The sequence below is a fragment of the Onychomys torridus genome, chromosome 1 (assembly GCF_903995425.1).
Source record: "Onychomys torridus chromosome 1, mOncTor1.1, whole genome shotgun sequence".
Lineage (NCBI taxonomy): Eukaryota > Metazoa > Chordata > Mammalia > Rodentia > Cricetidae > Onychomys > Onychomys torridus.
Genome location: NC_050443.1, coordinates 162667677 through 162691955, shown reverse-complemented (window position 1 = coordinate 162691955; position 24279 = coordinate 162667677). Strand labels below are relative to the sequence as shown.

At 42.6% G+C, this 24279-nt stretch overlaps 1 protein-coding gene and 1 non-coding gene across 4 annotated transcripts; both read left to right on the top strand.

Annotated features, from left to right (window-relative positions):
• Positions 1–1105: 1105 nt before the first annotated feature.
• On the top strand, positions 1106–24279 carry Cwf19l1 (CWF19 like cell cycle control factor 1). Of its 3 annotated transcripts, XM_036170121.1 has the most exons (14): positions 1106–1198; positions 3910–3994; positions 4827–4905; positions 5905–6006; positions 8140–8354; positions 10633–10751; positions 12008–12092; positions 13765–13905; positions 14926–15037; positions 16167–16246; positions 19608–19817; positions 20706–20825; positions 21535–21632; positions 23833–24279. In XM_036170121.1, the coding sequence occupies exons 1-14, from the start codon at positions 1176–1178 to the stop codon at positions 23975–23977; spliced, it is 1614 nt and encodes a 537-aa protein (XP_036026014.1). In that variant the 5' UTR covers positions 1106–1175; the 3' UTR covers positions 23978–24279. The 3 variants fall into 3 exon arrangements, with proteins under 3 accessions (XP_036026014.1, XP_036026022.1, XP_036026031.1); XM_036170129.1 differs by lacking the exons at positions 1106–1198; positions 3910–3994; positions 4827–4905; positions 5905–6006 and adding an exon at positions 6039–6774; XM_036170138.1 differs by lacking the exons at positions 1106–1198; positions 3910–3994; positions 4827–4905; positions 5905–6006 and having other exon boundaries at positions 8265–8326.
• LOC118576940 lies at positions 20235–20379 on the top strand. Its single transcript, XR_004944130.1, has one exon. It is a non-coding gene; the product is annotated as a small nucleolar RNA SNORA12 (small nucleolar RNA).

Below are 24279 nucleotides of genomic sequence, written 5' to 3'. Positions count from 1 at the left end.
GCATCAGGATGTAGCTCTCAATTACTTCTCCAGCACCATGCCTAGCATGCCTGCTGCCATCCTTTCCATTATGATGATAAGGGACTAAACCTTAAGCAAGCCCCAACTAAATACTTTTCTTTTATAAGAGTTGCCTTGGTCATGGTGTCTCTTCACAGTAATAGAACACTGACTAAGACACTAAGAGAGATTATTTCTCTCTCCACCTCTCCTGACTGCTGTAGACCATCATTGTTTATCCTTAATTCTATAATGGGCCCTTTTCTTTAAGAAAAGATGTGTGTCCATGTTTTGTTTGCATGTATTTATGTGTGTCACATGTGTACCTGATACCTATGGAGATCAGAGGAGGGTATTGAATCCCCTGGAACTGGAGTTACCAATGGTTATGAACCACCATGTGAGTGTTAGGAATGGAACCCAGGTCCTCTGCAAAAGCAAAGGTGCTCTTAACCATGGAGCTATCTCTCCAACCCCCCAAACTAGAATTCATGTATATAATCTCTTATTATTCCTACACTTAGAACGAGTTAAGCCATCTTCAGCTACTTTTTATTCCTATGGATGAGGTGGGTTTATTTTTATTTATTTTTTTAGCTGAGGATCAAACCAAGGACCTTGACGTTGCTAGGCAAGCACTCTACCACTGAGCTAAATCCCCAATCCAGGATGAGTCTACTTTTTCTTTTTCCCCAAGACAGGGTTTCTCTGTGTAGCTTTGCGCCTTTCCTGGATCTCGCCCTGTAGACCAGGCTGGCCTCGAACTCACAGAGATCCCCCTGCCTCTGCCTCTGCCTCCCTAGTGCTGGGATTAACGGTGAGCGCCACCACGCCAGGCAGAGTTTTAATTTTTCGATAGGTTTGAATCTACAGAAAAGTTGCAACACATCATCAGTTCACTAACTCCAAATGTTTCTAAAACAAACAAAATAAAAACAAACAAAGCAAAAACTTAATTTTTATTTTCTCCACTCCTTTCATTTTTTCCAGAGTTGGTTTCCCTTTTAAAGCAAAGCCTTGTAAAGTTTTTGTCCCTCTGCACTCCCTGTAGATAGCTGATTTCTCATTGGCTGTTCTGAGTGACGCCATATTTCCGCGCTCTGGCGTTCTAACCTTGAGCGCGTGTTCGTATTGCCAGCTTTGAGTGGCTGTCCCAGCGCCGGCTGTCATCGCGGATGGCTCAGCAGCCGCTGCGTCTGTGAGTTACCTTGCATCGGAAGACTCAGGAACCTAGTGGGGAAAGGAAAAGGGCAGAGACGCGGGCGGCGATGCGGGGGTCGTTCTCCAGACCGGAAGGGGAAGGTCGCGGGGCTGCTGGGAGCTGGAGTCGAGGCTTCCCGCTGTCCTGTCGTTTTTTTCCACCCTAGTGTCTTCAGAGTTTCTCCGGGAGAGATAAAAACTTGCAGAGCCAGGCTTCCTTTTTTTTTTTTTAAGGCCTACCCTACCTGCGACACATCATCTCCCCTTCATTTCTCCCCTCGTGGCTTTTATTGATTAGCCAAATACTTGCAGACATCGGGTGCATTGATGAGTATTGGCAGACAGGATAATAATTGCCCCGGTCCCGGCGTGCTTTTGTGGCATGATCGGTTAGCGAAGACAAGACTTCATTTAGAAAGATTACTGAGTAGCGGCAGTGTGTCATGTTTGATGCCAAGCGTTGCGCAAACCAGTTCCCGCCTTGATAGCTGATTGTCTCAACCAGAACAAGTGTCAATGAATGCGGGAAAACGTAGAGAAAAGGTTGACGGTTCTGGAGGATATGTGATGGTATTTGGCTTAATGGAAGGAATTAAGGTTTTCCTGAGAAAGCGAAGATTTGACTCCGGTAAATATTGTCGTTAACCCAGAGAAGTCATTGACATGTTTAAAAGCTCATTAGCGTGATCCAATTCTCGTTGTGGAAAGTGAATCTGCTTGAAAGGTGGGAAACAAATCAGAGCCAAAGTAGAAGGAAGCTAGGATTAGTTAGCGTGAGGACAGAGGGAAAGTTCAGCATTGATGGTATACTAAGCAGGTGTAATTGGTAGGACTTGGTGATGTTTTGGCAACGAGGAACTCCCACTGTAAGGTCACAGATTTCTGTCTTAAGTCATTGGGATCAGGAAACATGGTAAAAGGACTCACACCAGATAATGAATATTGAATGTGTCTCCTTTAATATAATCAATGGGGTGGGGGAGGGGCTGAAAAGAATAAGTCAGATTGCTTAGTAGTTATGACAGAGTTTGTTCTGAAATGGTACATGGGTTTCTGAGATCTTGAGCAAGAGTGGCTTTCTCAGCTCACTGGGAAAGCTCCAGAGATTGACTAGGCCTTGATGGGTGGGAAAAGCTTTGAGGCTGAGTACAGTGGGACTGTTAGGAGAGAAAACTTTCCTGGAGAATAGCAGAGACAAAAGACAGTGACCTCTGGGCAGTTTGGGAAGAGTTCAGTTAGGAAGACTAATAGAAAGTGCTAGAAAGACAGGCCAGGATGTGAGGAGAACAGTTTCTACAGGAAATGAGTGCCTTGTGATGATTTTGAGGAAGGAACATTAAACTGATGGCTGTATGTTGAATGAATTGAAAGAAGAGAAGGCACAGGAGGATCTGTAAAGTCTGCCTTGTATTCCAGACCAGATAACTGGGTTTGTCCGAGTCTGCCTCAGCAGAGCTCAGTTGCTCAGCCTTGTCCCCCAGCAGAGCTCAGTTGCTCAGCCTTGTCCTCCAGCAGAGCTCAGTTGCTCAGCCTTGTCCCCCGTTCCTACCTCTCCTTGCTCATTCTACTTCTTTCGCTAGTTTGTGTTCAGACTCTTTAGGTTTCTCACCTGATTTGTTCATCCTGCTTCCATTGGCCATTTTCCTTGTTCACACTTTTGGTTGTAGTTAACTGTTCCTCCAGACCATCATTCACTGTTATTAAAAGTACTGATGAAGTATGTATAATCATATCATTATCATTTCATTATGCTGAAAATGTTCAGTGGTAGGGCCAATGAAAGAGCACCAGAGAGACATTCTGACAGAACAGTAGAAACTATAGTATTTTGAGTTGAACTATATTAAGAAAGTAAGTAAGGGCTGGTGAGATGGCCCAGTGGGTAGAGACCCTTCCTGCCAACTCTGGTGATACATATGGTGGAAGGAGAGAACTAACTCTGGTTGTCCCCTGACCTCCACGTGAGCACTGTGGCTTACATATGCCCCCCCCCCAGTATAATACCGTCCCCCAAATACAAACAAACAAACAAATGAGTATGCAAGTCGGAATTCTAAAGGTAATAAATCAGAGGTCAGGACAAGTTACTTCACAGGCTGGCATGGTCCACCTTTTCAACCTCAGCTCTTACCATTCTCTCCTTCCAGCTCCGTAACACGATGCTCATCTCCCTCATAGCTTCTTCCATGTAAATTAGGATTGGAGCTCCCCTTATTGCAAACTCTCTGAGGCTTTAAATGAGCCTTCCTCCTCTCATAATTCTAACATGTCCTTGGGGTAGTATTTGGCACATTGAACTTGCATAGTGTAGTTGTTGGGTTGATGTTTACCAATGCATGCCTGGATCTGTGCAGTAGGCATAGGCCATGGAAGTAAGGAGAACAGGATGCTTATGAAAAATGGAGAAAAGATTAAATAAGGGACTTGTTGACTTAGTGACCATGTTGGTGACAAACCTCGCCATAAATCTTGGGAATGAAGAGCTGGCTCAATTTTGAAGACAGGAAGAGCTAAATTTTAGATATGGTGAGTTGGAGGTGTAGGTGAGATCTCTAGGAAAATCTACCTGGTGGCTAGTAATATTTGAAAAGCACCCAAAAGAGAAGATACCTGCAGAGCCTGTGTCCTATCACTAATCCAGAGGACAAACCTAGCAGATCCATCATCTGTGTCTCCTGAAGTGCTATAATACTTCTCTCTTGTTTGCAGCTTGGCTTGTGGAGATGTTGAAGGAAAGTTTGATGTTTTATTCAATAGAGTTCGAACAATTCAGAAGAAAAGTGGGAACTTTGATGTAAGATGACCATTTTTACTCATGTTTACTACTGAGTCAAACCTTAAAGTGTGGGATCCTTTGTTATTTTATGATTGACCCTCCATTTTGTTGTTAGGTTGAATTATCTTTTGAATATGAACTTGACAGCAGAAAGGAGAGCTATTTACTGTCCACTTTACACTGTTTGAATTGCAGTTTTGTTACTTTCTTACTGTACCAAAAACCAAACCAAACCAAATACCTGGGTTTGGTAAACACAGATCTACTTCCTGAGTGTGTGCTGTGATTAAATCAGGTAACACGTGCAAATGCTTCACAAAAGAAAGAACTGGAAATGAATGTTGTATATGGTTGCCAAGTAGATTATGAGTGCATAGAATACAGAAGAGTATTGTAGGTGTGGGAGAATTTGTTCATTGTGTTAAAGGTTAGTAAATACAGTGGGGAGTGAATGTGTTCTTATGCTCTGTATTTCTGAAGTCTAATATTTAAGTTTTGTATTTCACAGAGGGATTCTTTAAATGTCTGTTTCAACACCGCTGTGTATTCCCAGGAAGGAGAGGATAGAGAGAAGGCACTTAAATTCTGCCTCTCAAAGTTCATCTCCCCCACTCTCTCTCTACCCTCCCCAACTTAGATTTGATTGTCAGTGCACCAGAGTTTAGTAACTCATAGCATTATCAGTTAATTAACTGTTCTTAAAGATGTTTTAAAATTCTACAAATTAAATGAAGAATAAATGCTTGGTTTGAGACTAGTAAATAGAGTAATTAACTGAATATTACAGTCAATAATGCACTGTTTAATTGTTTTGTTTTAATCTCATATATTTTTGAAAAACTCATTTTAGCTGCTGTTGTGTGTAGGAAATTTCTTTGGCTCTCCCCAAGGTGCTGAGTGGGAGGAATATAAGACTGGCAACAAGAAAGGTACAGAGACTATTTTTATTTCATTTTTATTTAATGTGTGATTTCTAACAAAATGTCAGGGGCTGTAGTTGTTGGGTTGCGTTTCACATATTAGTTGCTGAGGATTTCTCTCATGCATTGGTGAGCAGAGCTGCTTTCAGAGAATTTCTCTCTTGCTCCTGGCAGCACATGCCTATGGCGCACACTTGAAAGGCTAAGGTAGAAGTCTCATAAACCCATGACTAGCAAGCTTGGGCTACATGGCTAGATGGTCTGAGACAGAACAAAATAATGAAGAGTGGTGTGACCCTCTAGAGCTCTGCATTGAGCTGAAAAGAGTGCATATGTATAATCCATTTTTTTTTTCACATTTTGAATTTCCAGTTTCATTCTACCAAAAGAATACTCATTTAGACTGGCAAGAATTGAATAAGTGCAACTGAGCATGTCTTCTCATTTATTTTCAGTTTTAGTGCTTTTTTTTCCCTTTCTTTCTTTTATTTCTTAGCAAGTGCTTTTAAAAAAATACTTTATTTTCTTTATTTCCAGAGAGCTGATTTCCTAGCTCACTTTTTAAAAAAAAGATTTATTTATTTTTATGTGCATTGATGTTTGGTCTGCATGTATGTCTGTGTGAGGATGTCAGATCCCTGGAACTGGAGTTACAGACAGTTGTGAGCTGCCATGTGGGTGCTGGGAATGGAACCGGGGTCCTCTGGAAGAGCAGATAATACTCTTAACTGCTGAGCCATCTCTCCATCCCTGTCAAGTGCTTTTATTTTAGGCTGTTTTCTTCATTGTATGTACAATGACCATCTACTTTACGGCGGTAATTCATTGGCCTGGTGCTATCATTTAGTAGTTAAGCCACAGGGTTGGATTAGGACTCCTTAGTGGTGGGGTTCTACATTTAGGAAGGAACTCAGGCTCTTTACTCTCACTGTGACTATTTGACCCCTGAGGAGACATTTCAGAGCAGATCCAGTAACCATATGGTGCCACATCTGTTTCCCTCATTAGCCCCTATTCAGACATATGTACTTGGTGCCAACAACCAGGATACAGTACAGTATTTCCAGGATGCTGATGGGTGTGAATTAGCTGAAAACATCACTTACCTGGGTGAGTTAATATTTGTTGTTTGTAATGAATTTAGTAAAAGATTTCCAGGGATTGTTCTCTCAGGAGGAGTTTTGACTGGATCCTTCTGCCATTAAAGCTTGGGAAAATAGGAGTTGGTGTTGTTTTTCCCTCTGGCGAAGATTTTTTTCCTCGAAGTCTGCGTCTGTACCTCTCTGGACAGTGATGTGTCTTCTTTGTTGTTTCTCTGTTGCCCTTGGTGTCCTGTGTTCCTGTACACAGTTCTTCAGCCAACTAGAGTGACCTTGCCCACAGTACGCGGAGACCTGAAGGTGTACGTTACGTTCAAATAAAAGAAAGCCCGTCCTTATTGGAGGTCTTGCTGCGTGCATACACCTTACTTGCTAGCTTGGCTGACTAGCTTCAGTCTAGGCTTCGGGCTCAGGCTGTGGCAGCTCAGATTTGCAGTGTCCATCCCTGAGCTGCTGCTTCCCTTTGTCCTCGCTCCAGTTAAAGCTGTTCACGGCCTCGTCTCTCCAGTGTCAGAATAAAAACAGTGGTCACGCTCTCCTGTCGCTCCTCCACCTCCGCTGTGAGCTTCCGCTCGGGCCATCCGGTCATCGTTTTCTAAACGCCTCTTCACGTTTCTTTGTCCTTGTGTCTCTAGAGAGCCTCTGCATTTCCGCGGTTAGAAATGCCTCCTTTGCCCTTCCCACAGTGCTCTGCCACCGCCTTTAGTCCTCCACGCCACTGTGGTCCTTGTAGAAGCAATTTCTGCTTTCTCCAGTCACATGAACTCCTTCAGGCAAAGTGAGGGAAACGGTTTTTCTGTGATTTAAAATTTATTATTATGTTATTATTTGTGTTACTTGAGATTAAACCCAGGGTCTCGCACATTTGCTAAATGTGTGCTCGGCCACTGAACTAGTCTCCATGCTTATTATTTTTACATATTTTCATCTGTGTGTGTGTGTGTGTGTGTGTGTGTGTGTGTGTGTACATACATCCATTTGCCACAGTGCACATGTGGAGCTCAGAGGACACCTTCATGGAGTTGGTTCTTTTCTCACCTAAGGCTCTAAGGATTGAACTCAGGATTTTAGATGTGCGAAGTAGGCGCCAGTTCCTTGAGCCATCCCATCAGGCCTGCTTTTTGTTTGTTTGGGTTTTTTTCCGAAGCAGGGTTTCTCTGTGTAGCTTTGCGCCTTTCCTGAAACTCACTTGGTAGCCCAGGCTGGCCTTGAACTCACAGAGATCCACCAGGCCCGCTTTTTAAACAGGAGTTATTATTATTATTTTCTGTGTGTGGGTGTATTGCCTACATATATGTATGTGTGTGTACCACATGTGTACCTAGTGCTCTTGGAGATCTGGAACTAGAGTTATAGACTTTTGTGAGCCACCATCTGGGTGTTAGGAACCACACCCAAATCCTCCGAATAATGGCTGAGCCATTTCTCTGGCCCCTCTGCTTACTGATTTTTAGCTATAGCTGTGAGACAGACATTTTGAAATGCATTTGTTATAGATCTGAACATGGGTCTGACTTGTCACAATCTATGTGTTTTTCCATTTGTGTTAAGAACACTACTGTATTTGTCAAGCATTTTGTCAGGTGAATTCCACTGAGCCATGTCTTTTCCACAGTGATCTTGTTGGTGGACCTGTGATAGCCTGACACACTGCAGTTGTATATAATTTGATAGTTCTTTCTAGAGTAGATCCGTTAGTATAAAATTTGGGGAGTTGGTACTATAAAGATGAAAAATCAAGCTAAGAAAATGGTCAAGCTGTTAAGGAAATAGAGTGAGGGGAAGCAAGGAGATGATAGTACCTTGGTGAGAGGCTGTCATCAGGGTGGGGACAGGTGCCCGAGGACAGGTCAGTGGGCAGACACCAGCTTTACAGAATCTGAGAGAAGGTAAGAGGCCACTGGCAGTTTCCGTCAGTGACCAGCAGCCACCACACTAGAGCTGTTCCAACCTATGGAACAGGAATGTTGTCAGAGCCAGGCAGTCTGGGTCCCTGGCAGCCAGATGGGGCTGTGGGAGTTACACTCCTTCAGGTGTGTAGGAAGACAGAGAGCCAGGAGATGGAAGCATGGGGGAAGAGAGTACGTGCTACATTTCCTTCTGCAGTTTTGACTAAAACTCATTCGTTTTTCTTTGAACCCAGGTCGAAAAGGTGTCTTCACTGGAAGCTCGGGGCTGCAGATTGCATATCTCAGTGGGACAGAGTCCTTAGATGAACCAGTCCCAAGTTACAGTTTTAGTCCCAAGGATGTGTCTTCTCTGAGAACAATGCTGTGTTCGGCATCCCAGTTTAAGGGTGTTGATATATTACTCACGTCCCCATGGCCCAAGTATGTGGGGAGCTTTGGGAATTCTTCTGTGAGTAGTGTTTGTTCAGCTGAAATTTTAAAGCAAATTGCATTGGTTTAAGTTGGGCTTTTAACGTGTTTTTATTTTTTATTTTTTATTTTATTTTGACTATTTTAACTCTTAGTACCTTTTATTAGAAATGTTTTATTGGGCCTGGAGAGATGGCTCAGTGGTTAAGAGCACTGGCTGCTCTTCCAGAGGTCCTGAGTTCAGTTCCCAGCACCCACATGGTGGCTCACAACCATCTGTAATGAGATCTGGTGCCTCTTTTGGCATGCAGGCAGAACACTGTATACATAATAAAAATTTAAAAAAAGAAATGTTTTATGAAAACTTTCAAGATTCTAAAAGCTACATCTGCTGACAAAAACAGAAGTTGATCTCATAAAAGTATAATTTATAGATGAGATTGCTGAATCTTAATTATAAGTGAATGATTCCTGAAATTATGTTCTCTATAAGTATCCTCCATTTACGTTTTTCTTTTCTTTTCTTTTTTTTTTTTTTTTTTTCCAGAGCTGAGGACTGAACCCAGGGCCTTGTGCTTGCTAGGCAAGCACTCTACCACTGAGCTAAATCCCCAGCCCCACGTTTTTCTTTATATATTTTGCAAGTTTATTAATTCTCAGTGGAAAGATTTACAGTTATTGGCATCTCTCCAGTTGCATTTATTTTCCCCTTTCCATTCCAGAATATTGTTTTTTGGCTATCAAAATATATTTTTAAATTGGGGCACTGTAAGATTGAGTCTAGTAATATAAATATGTATAGATGGGAAGAACAAGGTGCTAAGTTTTTTGGCTATCAAAATATATTTTAAGAAGTGCCACTAACATGGGATGCCCTGAACCCACCTAAGTATTTATAAATAGTCTTGAGAAGGGGCTGCTACCAAAAAGTGATGACAGATAGACATGGCCTAAGAGAGATCCTGGAAAGGTTGTATAAGGTCGGAAGCATCAGCCAAGCCTCAGTGGAGGGAAAGCTAAGACTGAGTTTGAGAACAAACCCTCCTAATAGATTCAGAACTATGAGTGATGGTCCAGAGTGTCCTGTGTATATCAGTCCTTGCTGACCCAGCACTGAGTATCTGTGCTCATAAAAGTCAGCAGGATGCCGGGCGCAGTCAGGATGGATGTGGAAAGGAAGGGAGAAGAATGTCTCCTGCCAACACATGGTTATTCCACTTCTGGAAGGAAGTTCCTTATTCTAGGAAGAGCTAAAGGTCAGCAGGCATTAGGGGTGAAAACTTTAGTCAAAGTTTATAAATAACCATATAAGATTTTTGTTGTGGTGGTTTTTTGGTTTGTTTGTTTGTTTGGTTGATTTTTTGAGACAGGGTTTCTCTGTGTAACAGCTCTGGCTGTCCTGGAACTCACTCTATAGACCAGGCTGGCCTCAAACTCACAGAGATCTACCTGCCTCCGTCTCCTGAGTGCTGGAATTAAAGGTGTGCGCCACCTGCCTGGCTCATATAAGACTTTTATGGGAAAGAAAACAATATAGTTAGGTGATCTTGGTAATGTTACAGCTAAGTTAAGGTCAGTCACCTGCCTTTTAGGAAAACCTTGAAGCAGGAAAGCATAAGACAAAAGCTGGGAATGTTCTGTGAGCAAGTCTACCCTGACAAAATATTTTATTTGCAAGCTTGTGTTTGTTTTATTTTGTTTTGATTTGTTTGAGACAGAGTCTCTATGTAGCCCTCGCTGTCCTGGAACTTGCCATGTAGACCAGGCTGGCCTCAGACTCAGAGATCTGTCTGCCTCTGCCTCCCGAGTGCTGGGATTAAATGTGTTTATAAGCTTTTTTAACAAAGGTGTGGTTGTGCCACTTCCTTGACTGAAACAAAAGGAAAGCTTATATGCTTATGAGGTCCCTGAATGTTTACTGGGCCCTGGGAGCTCTGAATGTAGCAGTTGACCATGACTTACTACTCTATCAGATACATAGGTGTACTTTAAAGCTTATTTATGGAGACATAATTTATAGGCTGTAGGGAGAGACCTGTCTTCAAAAAGAGCTCTTAATGTGTGTTTTAGAGGTGATTATGGAAGGGTTTCCTTACCTTGTACCCACTGGTTTCCAACAGTTGTGCTGTTTCGGAAATTATAATAGTCCAATACTTTTATGTGTTTTATTGCCCTAGGCATGTAATTCACTGCAAATCCTGCAGTCCACACTTGTATCTGTGTATGAATTAGAAAGATATTTCAAAATGCTTTCTTGTTTCTTTGCATTTGTTCATAATTCCTGAGCTTGTGTGGATAACCAAGTTCCCATTTACTAGGGAGAAGTGGATACCAAAAAATGTGGCTCAGCTTTGGTCTCCAGTCTTGCTGCAAGCTTGAAACCAAGGTATCATTTTGCTGCTTTGGAAAAGTCATATTACGAGAGACTTCCGTACCGGTGAGTAACACCTCAGGGGGCTTTTCTACAAACTTCCCATCTTCTTGTTCACTTTTAGTCATATGTCTTGGTTCCTTCCAGTACTAAGGTACCAGAACAAGTGATTGACTGTATTAGCTCCACTTTTGTTGCTGTGGTAAAATGTCATGGCCAGAAGCAACTTGAAGAAGAAAGGGTTTCTTTTAGCTTATAATTCTAGGAGAATCCACCATGGAGGGGAAGGCATAGTGTGGTAGCAGGAGCAGAAAGCTGGCTGATCACATTTTATCTGTACATAGGAAGCAGAGAAAGAAAGAGCAGGAAGTGGGCCAAGGTATAAACCTTCAAAGCTCATGACATACTTCCTTCAACAAGGCTCCACCTCCCAACGGTTCCCCACATAGCACCACCAAGTGTTCAAAAAACCCCATGAGCCTCTGGAGGACATTTCCCATTGAGACACCATACTCAGAAGTCATTCATTTTCTGGGTTTGTTTCCTAACTTGAAATAAAAGAGGTTAGACTATAGGACTCCTTAAAAGTTTAGGGTCTATCTTTACAGTGCTGGGTGAGCATTGTAGATCATTAGGTCCTGTTTTGTTGTTCGTTTTGATGTTTTTTTGTTTATTTGTTTGTTGTTGGGGTTTTTTTTTGTTTGTTTTTATTTTTGAGACAGAGTCTCTCTATGTACCCCTGGCTATCCTAGAACTTACTATGTAGACCAGGCTGTCCCTGAACTCAGAGATCCATCTGCCTCTGCCTCCGGAGTGCTGGGATTACAGGTGTGGGTCACCACTGCCTGGCTCAACCCTTTTTTTTTAAATGGTTGGAAATTCTATTGTGTGTGTTCACTATTTTATCCATTAATCTGTTGCACAGTTAAGTAGTTCCACTATTCCAAGTGAAGAGTGTCGCAGTAACCATGGATGTACATGTTCTTTGATTAGAAGCCGAGTGGTACATCAGGGTCATATGGTGGCTCTGACTTAGTATGTGAAAGGCCCCCTAACACTGCATGATTTCACATTCCCACCAGCAGCATTTAAGGGTTCCCCTCTCCCTGACCCTCACCCCTCTATAGTTGTGATTAGAATGACTTGAAAGAAGGAGGAGGAACTATTTGAGGGAAGGAAGAGAACCAGGGTGGTTGGCAAGGGGGAGGGGCATGAATTAAACAAAGTGTAAAGATTCCTATATGAAAATGCCAGCGTGAAACCCACTGCTCTGTAAAATAAAATGAAGTGACCGAGATCTGTTGTCTTTCAACACGTTCTAGAAACCATGTTGTTCTACAAGAAAGCGCACAGCATGCCACCCGCTTCATAGCGCTGGCGAATGTTGGGAATCCTGAAAAGAAAAAGGTAAAGATTTGAGTGTTTGTGGGTTACTCTTCACTGTCTGCATGGGAAATGTTTTTCATCTAGTTTGGCATTCAGACCTTCTGGCCTCCAACCGGAAGCCCCAGCAGCATCAGTGACTCCTTTGTAAAGCCAGGGTTCCTGAGTGGCTTTGTTGGAGGTCTTAGAGAAAGGCGTGGCTCAGTGGGATATGGCAGAGTTAGAAATGGTGTTCTTTCCCATCCACATCCATGTGCTTGCCTCTGTTGTTACGTGTGTTTGCCCTCAGATGAGATGCTTACTTGCTTCTAGCAGCTTCATTTAGCTGAAATAATAACATCCTCTCAGGAATATTCTTAAAGCTTGGTGCAGTGGCACATGCCTTTAATCCCAGCACTTGGGAGACAGTGACAGACAGATCACTGAGTTTGAGGCCAGCCTGGTCTACATAGTGAGTTCTAGGCCAGCCAAGGTTACAAGACCCTGTCTCAAAAACAACAGCAGCAGCAGCAGCATCAAACAAAATAAAACGTGTGTGTGTGTGTGTGTGTGTGTGTGTGTGTGTGTGTGTGTGTGTGTATTAAGCCTTCCTTGGCTTTTTGAATTATTACTTATACCTGGAATCTAGAAAATAGTGCAGATGGTGAAAACAAATCAGCAAAGTAGGTAGTATGTTTCACTTCTCTGGCAATGTTTTACTAGTGCTAAAAATGAAGACTATTGACTGAGACAGCTAATATCAAAATAAGCATTTAATGAGAAAAGAGGCAGAATAACCTTCCTCTCTAAGCAATTGCTTTCTATAGCATGTTATCGACAGTGTTGAGACATAAGGAACCTCGTGCTCATTCTCTGTTTTAAGCTTTGAAGTTCGTTCTGGGCAGGTCTAGACTATGATGTTTTAAGCTGACCAGGCTGAGCAGTGCTCTGGGATTCGGGTTCTTAGTTTGAAAGCTGCACGATGCAGCTCATGTCGTAGTCAGAAGTTTAACTTGACAAGCACCAGTCATCCCAGCGTTTGTCCAGCGAGTCCTCACCCTTTTCTTGTGCTCTGATTGGATGTACCAGTTTCCCCCAAAAGACTTAAACGGAAGGTAGTGTATCTCCATAACTTCAAGTCTCATTTCCATATTGTGTTGAGGTAAAGCATATATTTATGCCTAAAGTTTCCTGTCTTATGCTATTAGCCCAAGAGTTATAAAATATATATGAATTATTTTCTTGTGTGCTATTCATCCCCAAGGCAATGAATCAGCATATGTGAGAATTGTGTAGTGTCAGAGAGAAAGCTTACCTTGTCCAGTTGGAGTGTTCTTTAAAAGATGATTCTGTTGACAAAGTTCACATAAACAAAAGATGCAGTGACAGGAACAGAGTGTCTTCAAAGCTTACAAAACAAGTCCCCCTGAGCCTTGTGGTGAGGGTTGTCCAAGTGAAGGACCTTGTCTGTCTAAGGTCTGGGCCTCTGATTGGTTGCTCACTACTGTGGGAGCCCCCGCTAGCCATTGCAGAAGCCACTAGATTGGCATTTGCTCCACTACTGTCTTCTCAGAGCCACAAGCAGGCTTGGGATTTCACTTATGTCGGAGACTTTCTGTGAAATTGTTGTGTCCTAACCTGGGTTGATCACAGTGGCAGTAACAGCATTTTCTCTAACGTTATGCTGTGTGTTTTTGTTTTGTTTTTTTTCCTGGAGTATCTTTATGCATTCAGTATTGTTCCCATGAAGCTGATGGCTGCAGCAGACCTGGTGAAACAGCCTCCAGATGTCACTGAGAATCCTTACCGAGAATCTGGAAAGGAAGGAGCCTCAGGAAAACAAATACCTGCTCCTCAGGTGAATTCTGATTGTGGCCCAGGATTCAGGGCCAGGTTGTCCTCTGTAGGTCTGCTTTTCCTGGCTATAGTTTCATACATCAAACAAGTTCAGTTTTAGACTCAGAATGTTTTTCCTCTTGGCAAATCATGATAATATTTAGAAGATCCTAATATTTGTAATTAAGCTCAAGTTTTTAATTGTATTTTGAGGTTAGCAGTTCAATGTTGAGTTTTTGCCTAAGTTGATTCTTATTTTTTTCCTTGTCTGAAGTTGATTATGCTCAGTTTTTTTCAGGCAAGGGTGCATTGGTAGCAGAGATTTATGATTTCTTTTTTCTTTTTCTTTTTCTTTCTTTTTTCTTTTTTTTTTTTTTTTGTATGTGGAGCTGAGGATCAAACAAACCCAGGGCCTTGCGCTTGCTAGGCAAGCGCTCTACCACTGAGTTAAATCCCCAACCGGAGATTTATGATTTCTAATAGAGAAATTTACTTTGAAGAAGTTTCTTAGTAGCAGACCTTTAGAAATTAGCTTTTCACTGACTAAAGCAAGGGCAGTCACGTTTTCATGGTAGGGCACAAGGTCTGCTTTCTTGGACTTCTGTCCGCTCAGAACCACGGTCTGCCTCCTCATTCTACCTTTGCTCCTAATGGCTCTTTGACCCTCTCGTCTCATGAGTTGAAGTTGGCTCAGACTTGTTTCATCTCTGAAATTTTAGGGCTACTTCGTGTCATTATTGGGAGAGAAAGGAGAAAATGGAATTGGGTTCATACTGCTCTGCTTTGGGGAAGAATTGCTCTATACGTTTTTTTTTTTTTTTTTTAGAAGAGATAAATGTGGTAGTGGTTGGATAGGTGTGCTGAGATATGGACTGGGTGGGAGTCCAGGCCTCAGAGTTGGGAAGATACTTCTCTTCCCTAGAATAGGCAGGGAAGGGCTGAGAGGAAACAGACGTGAGTGGCAAAGTTCCCTTTTGTTTGGTGGTTGGTTACTGTGTAAAGGCTAGCTGAACAGCATACTCCTCCCCACTGGCCATTCCAGGAAGAACCTGCCTGTCAGTTCTTCTTTGATTTGAATGAAAAGCAGGGAAGGAAGCGGTCATCCACAGGCAGAGATAACAAGCCTCCTCAGGCCAAGCAGCCTCGAAGACCTCGTAAGTACCTTGGTTTCCTTTGGGAGCAGGAACTTTTGGGGTGGTGGTGCTTTTGGAATGTGGCGTTGCTAAAAGCGTCTTCTGGCAAAGAAAAGTCTATGGGGCTACTAGAAGCAAAGTGAAAATAGAATAGTATAAAAATGGCCTGACTTTGAGGCTGTTTGAGACTCTTCCTATAAGAATATAGAGGGCTGGAGAGATGATTCAGTGGTTAAGAGCACCGACTGTGCTTCCAGAGGACCCAGGTCCAATTCCCAGCACCCACATAGTGGCTCACAACTGTCTGTAATTCCAGTTCCAGGGGATCTGACACCCTCACACCAGTGCACATAAAATAAAGTTAAATAAATTATTTTAAAAAAAGAATATAGAAGAAACTCCTTTTGTCTCTATAAATCATGGTAAGAGTGTCTAAAACTGAGGTGAGTTTGTGAAATAATAGAACTGTCCATAAACAGAGAGGAAGGACTTTCAGGCTAGCTTTCATGAGGTCCTCTTTCTTCCCTCTGTTATTTTAAAGAGGTGACTCTGACCTTAGGAAGGTAAACCTGTGGTTATGTGACTAGCTGATGTCATGGCTGGGACTAGAATTGGGGTACCTGACAAACCCCCACCCAGGTCATTGTTCTCTTACTGTAGCCTATTGCCAGTTGCCTATTGCTTTTTTTTGTTTTCCCAATGTGTGATGATCTATTTGTGGATTGATTATCAATTCAGAAGGCTTCAAATAGTGGGTTAGTTTCATTGAAAATGGTGCCAGGCACTGGGCAGACGTAGGGAGAAACACAAGTCCAGCCCACTGGGGCAGTGCTTTGCAGTCTTTGCGGTATGTATAGACCGGACAATGACGAATAACAATGAGTTCTCTATTTAAAGTTAGTGTTATTGTTGGCGTGTGTGAGTGTGCATGCACGGCTTCTGTGATGTGCATGTGGAAGTGAGAGGACAGCTCTGGAGTGAGTTCTTTCCCTCCACTGTGGGTGTTGGTATGGACCTCAAGTTGTCAGGCTCGTGTGGGGAGCACTTTTACCTGCTAAGCCATCTCACTAGCCACCAGGATAAATTCTGTAGGGTGATTATGCCTGTTGTGATTGGAGCATAATAACACTTGGCTTTCTTTCATATGAAGCTCAGCCTCCAGGACCTTGTTGGTTTTGCCTTGCCAGCCCTGAAGTGGAAAAGCATTTGGTGGTCAACATTGGCACACATGTGAGTTACTTCCACAGATAGGTAGCAGAGAAGAACATGTCTGTTACTTGGTTTTTACTAATTGCACATGGTATATGCTCTACTTATCAAATTTACTCTCTTTTCTTTTCCCTCCCCCTCTCTCCCTCCCTCCCTCCATCCTCCACCTTTCCCCTCTCCCTCCCCCCCCTCCCCTCCCCACCTTCTTTTCCCCATGGTCTCTACATAGCCCTGGCTGTTCTGGAACTCACTGGGTAGAGTAGACTGGCCTCAAACTCAGAGTTCCTTCTGCCTCTGTCTCCCGACATTGCCCAGCAAATTTACCCATTTTAAGTGTATAATTCATTGATATTTTAGTAAGCTTATTAAATTATGCAACCATCACATAATAGAGGTTTAGATGCCAGGTATGATGGTGCATACCTTTAATTCCAGCACTCAGGAGGCAGAGGTAAGTAGATCTCAAGTTCAAGGCCAGTCTGCTCTGGTTCATAGCAAGTTCCAGTACAGCCAGGGCCACACAGAGAGACTCTTGTCTCAAAGAAAGAAAATAAAAAATAAAATAGAGGTTTATAACATTCCCATTAGTACAATAAAATTTCTTAGACACATTTACAGTAATCTCAGTTTCCATCCTCAGCCTTGGCTACCGCTTGCATATTTTGTGTCTTTTTAAGGTTTGTGGGGTTTAGATACTACATTTAAATTTAGGCTGTCCTAAATCATATAATACGTGTTTTTTGTGTATGGCTTCTTTGACTAGCATATTCTTAAGGTTCATTCATATTGTGTTTGATATATAAATGTTTTATTCCTTTTTATTGCCAATTAGTATTAATTATACAGATATACTGTTTTTTTTGTCTGTTCATTTATCACTTGATAGACGTTTAGTTTGTTACCATTTTATTATTCTCAGGAATAATGTAATTTTTGCACGTTTGTGAATGGAAAACATGAAATCATATGTTTTAATTTGGCAAATCTGTGTTTAAACTTAAAAGTTGTTAGTTGTTCCCACCCCCCATTCCCCCAGACAAGGTTTCTCTATGTAGCCCTGGCTGTCCTAGAAAACTTACTCTGTAGATTAGGCTGGCCTCAAACTCAGAGATTCACCTGCCTCTGTCTCCCAAGTACTGGGATTAAAGGTATGAGCCATTGCCCGTCCTATATTTTGTTTTTAAGTATATGTACGTGTGTGTTTGTTGGTATATGTACATGTAAGTGCAGGTGCCTGAGGATTCAGGCTTTGGATCCCTTGGAGCTGGAACTACAGGAAATTGTGAGCCACCTGGTATGAGTCTGCAAGAGCAGTATGTGCTCTGAACTGCTAAGCTCTCTCCAGCTCTGTTTTAACTTTTTAAGAAATTGTCAGACTAATTTCCAAAATGACATTATTTTATGCTCCCACCAGCAACGTTATGAGAGTTCTGGTTTTTCCACATCCTCATTTGGTATTGCCTAAAGTCTCTCCTCTCCTTTCTTGATAGTGTCAGAGATTGAGACGGTCTTGTGCGTGTTGGGCAAGAGCTCTGCTATTGAGATACCTCGTTAGCCCATGCCTGCCTTTGTAATTGTAGATGTTACAGTATTATGGAATCAGTTTCACAAGCACTCATTCATTCCTGTCTCCCTCTAGAGGATGAATCTTCTGTATATTTCTCAGATTAATCTATGTTTCTTAGAGTATTGAGTTGAGCAAGCAGGCAGAGAACAAAAACTTCCTGCTTCCATGTCCTTATGTGGACTTCCAGCAGAAGGTGTGGCCAGCTTAGAGGTGGGTTTTCCCAGGTCCAAATATCTGGATTAAAGATCTAGATTAGGGGCTGGAGAAATGGCTCAGAGGTTAAGAGCTTTGGCTGCTCTTCCAGAGGTCCTGAGTTCAATTCCCAGCAACCACATGGTGACTCACAACTGGCATAATGAGATCTGGTGCCCTTTTCTGGCATGTAGGCAGAGCACTTATACATAATAAATAGATTTTTTTTTAAAAAAAGGTCTAGATTAAAGTTGTGTCTTCCCGGCTCAAAGATCCCAATTAGAAATAGATCTTTCCCACTTCAAATTAAGCAGAAATCCCTCACTGGTGTGTCCTTCATTTTTGGGTTTTAAATAATTCCAGAGTGCTACAGCTGATGAGGGGCAGGCACAGCTGTCCCACTTGTTTCAGTCATTGATGGGTAGGGGTGAAGAAGTAGGGCTAGGGGAGGGCATCTCTCCCCTTCCCATGTGGCCACATGACAAATGAATAATGGGGACAGCTGTCCCACGCTCAGAACTCAGGGCTGGCTCACCCATACTTCTACCGACAGGGTTGGCTCTTGTGCTGCCCAGAGGAGGTGCAGGGCCTGCTCTGCTGGGTGTTGCGGCTGGTGGTGGACAGGGGCAGCTCTCTCCTTATGGCCTCAGGCATTGATGGGCAGGGAGAGTTTTATTTTTTTAAAGATTTATTTTGTGTGCTGAAATGTATGTGTGTGTGTTGCTATTAAAAACTGACAATCCTTGGAAAATAAGAGTGCTCTGCCTCTTTGCGAATGTCTGACTTGAGGTTTTTCCTCCCACACCGTTGGGTTGTATGCGTTCCTCCTTTCACCTTGTGTAATTTAGCAGCTGCAGGAACACACGCGCAACACTGTGAGCCTGAGAGAGTATTGGGGATAGAGATATGGGGTTGCATGTTCCTGGGGAGGGAGGGAGGAAGTAGTCGTTTTCCAATAAGAAGTAGCATCTTTCTGAGGTTGGAGAGATGGCAACTGAAAGGTGGAAGTAACTGAAACTGTTGTAAAGTGTAGACCTGGCTCTGCTCTCTGAACTCTAGGGTTTAAAGCTAAAACCCTTTTTCTTTCAGTTCATTTGACATTTTCACGGAAATTTGCTGGAATTGGTCCCATCCTTTAGAAGATATTTAAGAATGTTGTTCTAACCCTTAAAAATAATGTGTGTATGGATGTGGATATGTTGCTGCATCATGTGTATGTCTGTTGCCTGCAGAGGCCAAATAGCACACTGGATTCCCTGAAACTGGCGTTACAGACGGTTGTGGGCTACAGTGGGACAGTAGGAGTCGAACCTGGGTCATCTGGAAGAGCAGCCAGTGCCACGGAGCCATCTCTTTAGCTCCTGTTTAACCTTTAAAATCAATCTTTTAAAATATAATTTTTGTTAAGAACATCTTGGATTGGGTGTAGAGGTACAGGGCTATAGTCTCAGTACTTGGGATGCTGAGTCAGAAGATCCCGTCATCCTGTCTGGTGGGTGGGTGGGGGGCACATCTTGAGCGTTTTCTCCTGTACATCAGGCTCACTGTGTATGTACAGGTGTTTCTCTCTGGAAGAACATACGTTTATGTAGCCTTGCTGTCTTGCCTCTGGTTCTTCTTTAGTGCTACCTCGCCCTGGCTAAAGGTGGCTTGTCTGATGACCATGTCCTCATCCTGCCCATTGGACACTACCAGTCAGTTGTGGAGCTCTCGGCAGAGGTGGTGGAAGAAGTGGAGAAGTACAAGGCTACTCTGAAACGCTTCTTTAAGAGTCGAGGGAAGCGCTGTGTTCTATTTGAAAGAAATTATAGGAGCCATCACCTCCAGCTTCAGGTAGGTGTTTTCTGTCCAGGAACTTGGAAATCACTACAGGGACCTTGAGAGTGATAAATATTTAAATAATTATGATCTCAGTATTGAATTTTAATTTAGTACTTAGAGCATGTAATCTTATTTTCATGATAATATTCAAATAGTGGTCATTTAGAGGGCTAGGAGTGTCTGCTGATAATCCCAGAGATATCATCAGGGAGTTCATGCTGGGGGGTAAGTGTCTAGCAGGATGGTGTATGCCCTGTTTAGAAAAAGAGGCTAGTTAAGAAAGGATCCAAGGCAGATAAAGACATGGGCCATGCTGGATAAGACATGGATATTTTGTGTGGAAGTCCAGCATGAATGAAGGCTTAGCGGAAGGAAATGAGTTTCCAGCTAGCATGGGGCTGGTGTATTGGGAGCTGAGTGATTTGTTTCTCTGGTGGTAGCATCTTTTTGGCACATTTGTTAAGTGTTCAAATGGGCCTGATTCTGCCACATACATTATGCAGGAGCCAGCAAAGTCTTAGAGACAAAGAGTCTCTCTTGAGAGTTTCCTGATGACAGATTGGCTCCCATAAGTGACTAGTTCTCATAAGTTTAAGACCTACAGCCAGGCCAATGGAGGCTGTTTGGCCTGAGGAGAGTCTATGCTGAGGGGTATTTCTCTACCCCAGTGATGGATTTCTTACTCCTCTGAGACTTTATTTATTTGTTTGTTTGTTTTTTGAGACAGGGTTCCTCTGTGTAGCTTTGTGCCTTTCCTGGAACTCATTCGGTAGCCCAGGCTGGCCTGGAACTCACAGAGATCTGCCTGCCTCTGCCTCCCAAGTGCTGGGATTAAAGGCATGTGCAACTTCTTTGGAATCAGTTCAAAGAGTTTCTTCTATTCCTCCAACGCCAACCCAGGTCATTCCTGTGCCCCTCAGCTGCTGTGTTACAGATGACATTAAAGATGCCTTCATTACCCAAGCCCAGGAGCAGCAGATAGAGCTGTTGGAAATTCCAGAGCACTCAGACATCAAGCAGGTGAAGCAGGGAGGGAGCAGTTAAGATCTGGGTTTTGACAGGTAGAATCAGAGGTGCTGCCGAGCTATTCCAAAAATACTAAATAGTGGTGGGCTGTTTGGTACTACAATGCAGGATGTTGATAAGACTAGAGGTGAAGACATCATTATAATAACAGAGTCTTAGTGCTTTCCTAGGAATAAGGGGTTAGACATTTCATGGGGCTGGGAAGGTGGCTCGGTGAGGACTTGAGTTTATCTCCAGCAGCCTTGTAAAGGCCAAGTGCTGGAACAGGTGCCTGTGATCCAAGTGCTGAGGAGGTACAGATAAGATGATCTCTGGCCAAATTGAAAGGCTGTAGGCTCAGTGAAGGATCCACTTCAAAATATAAGGTGGAAAGTCACCCAGTGTCATCTGGCCTCCACAGGCACATGGATACACCCACATGTGTCATCGCACACATGGGAATAGGTACACACATATATAAACACACATGAATTGAACACACAAATTAGACACCTCCTAAAATGGGAATTTAGAAGGATGGGTACCACTGAGAAAATATTGGCCTTTTAAACTCTGGCTCCTATACTGCCTCACTTATTTATTATTATTTTTTTATTTTTTTATTTTCTAGATCAAATTCTTTGCTAAATTAAGAGTTTGCAGGAGATGAGTGAGCTTTTAAAATTTGATCTTATTTGTCCTCATACAACTCTGTTTACTTCAGATTGCACAGCCAGGAGCAGCGTATTTTTATGTTGAACTCGACACAGGAGAAAAGCTTTTCCACAGAATTAAAAAGAATTTTCCTTTGCAGTTTGGCAGGTTTGTGTGTTTTCACTCTATTAGTGTATTTCATTAGACCTATAATGAACACAGTGATGGGCTGCATGGACAGTCGTTGAAAAACCAATGGTCCATCCCAAGAAGCTTACGGTTTTAGACTAGATCAGTGTTAACAGTTTGTGGTGTGGAATTTGAACAGTACCATGATTGAATCCTGAGGAACATTGTACTTTAGAAACTCAGAGAAGGAAGGGCTTATTTCTACTGAATGTAAGGCTCCATGAAAGGCCTGAGGTTGAACTTAAGAGATAGACCCAAGAGGGAAAAGACAGGATAAGAGCACTCCTGTTGGAATGAAGTGCTACCATTGAGCATGTGCTGGGGCAGACACTGGCAAGAACTTCATATGCATTATCTCCCTTAACCTTCCAGTTCTGTTGTTTATCTCCTGTTATCCCAGTTGCCAGCGTGAAGAATGATGCTCTGGAGCAGTGCCCAGCAGTACTTCATACAAACATGAAAATGCTCCATAAAGCTGCACTAATATAATAATCACAAGTTACATGTAGCTGTTGGATACTTGAAAATGGGTCTGGGTAGCCAGTGAGATGAGATGGCTTGCTGCCAAGCCTGGTGACTTAGTTTGATCTTTGGGACCTCCATGGTAGGAGGTAACTGACTCCTACTATGTGTTCCCTGACCACACGGGTGCTACAGCATGCATGAACCCATACACATAAATACACATAGTAAAAAAAATTGACAGTGGAACTGAAGAACTGAATTTTTAATTTTATTTAATTAATTAGAGCTTAAATTTAAATAGCCACATCTGGCTGGTGGCTACTCTTGGATATTGCACCTTAAGATGAGTTATGTAGCATGCCACAGTCACACAGTTGAAGGTTCAAACCTTAGTCTGGTGAACACCAGGATGAGAACACCCTTGTTATTCTGCATTGTTCTGAAAGTCTGTGTGGAGGGAAGTCGAAAATGCACACAGTGGGTGATCTAATGCTGATCTCTGATTTGCAGCTGTTCTCCAGCCACTCCCTTTGCTTTGACCTGGGCTTTAAGTGAACCATTAGCCATTCCTAGACTGATTTGGAAAGCCTCATCCCATTGGATAGGTGCAGCAAATAAGAGTCTTTTTTATTTCCCAATAGATAATGGATAAATGAGAACAAGTATGTTAAATGCTCCAAATATCTTGTTGCCTTAGCAACAGATGTAGATAGGCACAGTTGGGACATAAGCATATGATGCCAATACACACAGCCATGTATAATACACAAAATGGTTTGTGATCATGGTAGTTGTTTATGTTTTCAACACTGTAATATACAATTGATACATTTTATACTTCATAGGGAAAATGGTTATATCTTCATTTTACATATGAAGAAACATGTTCAAGGTTTCCAGGCAAATCAAAATTTGAGCTTAGATCCTTTGACTTTCAGAGGACCACTGTGATTCATTTTCACCTTTTTATTTATTGTACCTTCAAGGTTGAGATGAGCCAAATAGAATTGTTTCTAATAAATCAAAAGTATTAATATAAACCATTAGAGATTAGAAGCTGCCTGTATATGTATCTGTATAAATTGTTTCTTCACATTAAACTTCTCTTGGTGCACTCATACAAATGAAAGTCGCCCAGAGGGACAGGTAGAGGAACTTTAAGTCAGAATGGGTATGATGTGACTGAACCATGCCCTCAGCAAACTCACTGTCTAGTCAGAATGTCGAAACTATAGTGTAAGAAAAGATAAAATAGCTGCTGGGAATGAGCTTTGGTTGTATGGCTTCTGTACTGTACCAAATTCTATAAGGAAGGTGCTCTTGTAAGTGAGCCTTAAATCAAGGATAAGAGATGAAGTAGTATTCAAGTCACAGACATCAAGTCACAGAGCTTGGAATGAAATTCCGTTTCTGATTTTCTGACACCAGGGCCCGTCGTCTAGCTTGCATGTGGTATTCTTTCCCTAGGTACTTATATATCATGGTTCCGAGTTGTTCCTGGGAAGGAGAAATAAATGGGGTGGGAGACGTCACTTAATATGGCAATGATTTCAATAGGACAGCGGAGATGCCAGTCAGGGCCAGGGACCAGTATGAGTAGTAAGAAGTCTGCATACTCTAGATGAGACGGAGGAGGGCTGCCTGGCTGGAGAGGAACAAAGGAATGGGTGTGTTTCAGCTGCTCCTCGAATTCTCTTCTTTGTGCTCTTTTCAGGGAGGTGCTGGCCAGTGAAGCCATCCTCAATATTCCTGACAAGGCTGACTGGAGGCAGTGCCAAGTCAGTAAGGAAGAGGAGGAGACCCTGGCTCGCCGCTTCCGGAAAGACTTTGAACCTTTTGACTTCACCCTGGACGACTAGGCAAAGGGAAGGCACTGTATGGACGTCACAGGAAATTGTTACAGCCTGTTGTTAAAATGAAACTGCAGTCTCCCATGGGGGCTGCCTCTTTTCCAGATACTCCCATGGAACCTGCTTGCAGCAAGAGGCCTCAGAAAAGTCATTCTGAGATGCAACTCTATGTTAAAAGAATGTCTGCTACATATTTCTAAGAACAGCTGTGTTTGTTCATATCTTCACAAATCTTTAAACCTTTGAGCTTGGGTGTAGTTGCTCATGCCTGTAATCTCAGAAATTGAGGAGTTGTGGCAGGAAGATTGCTG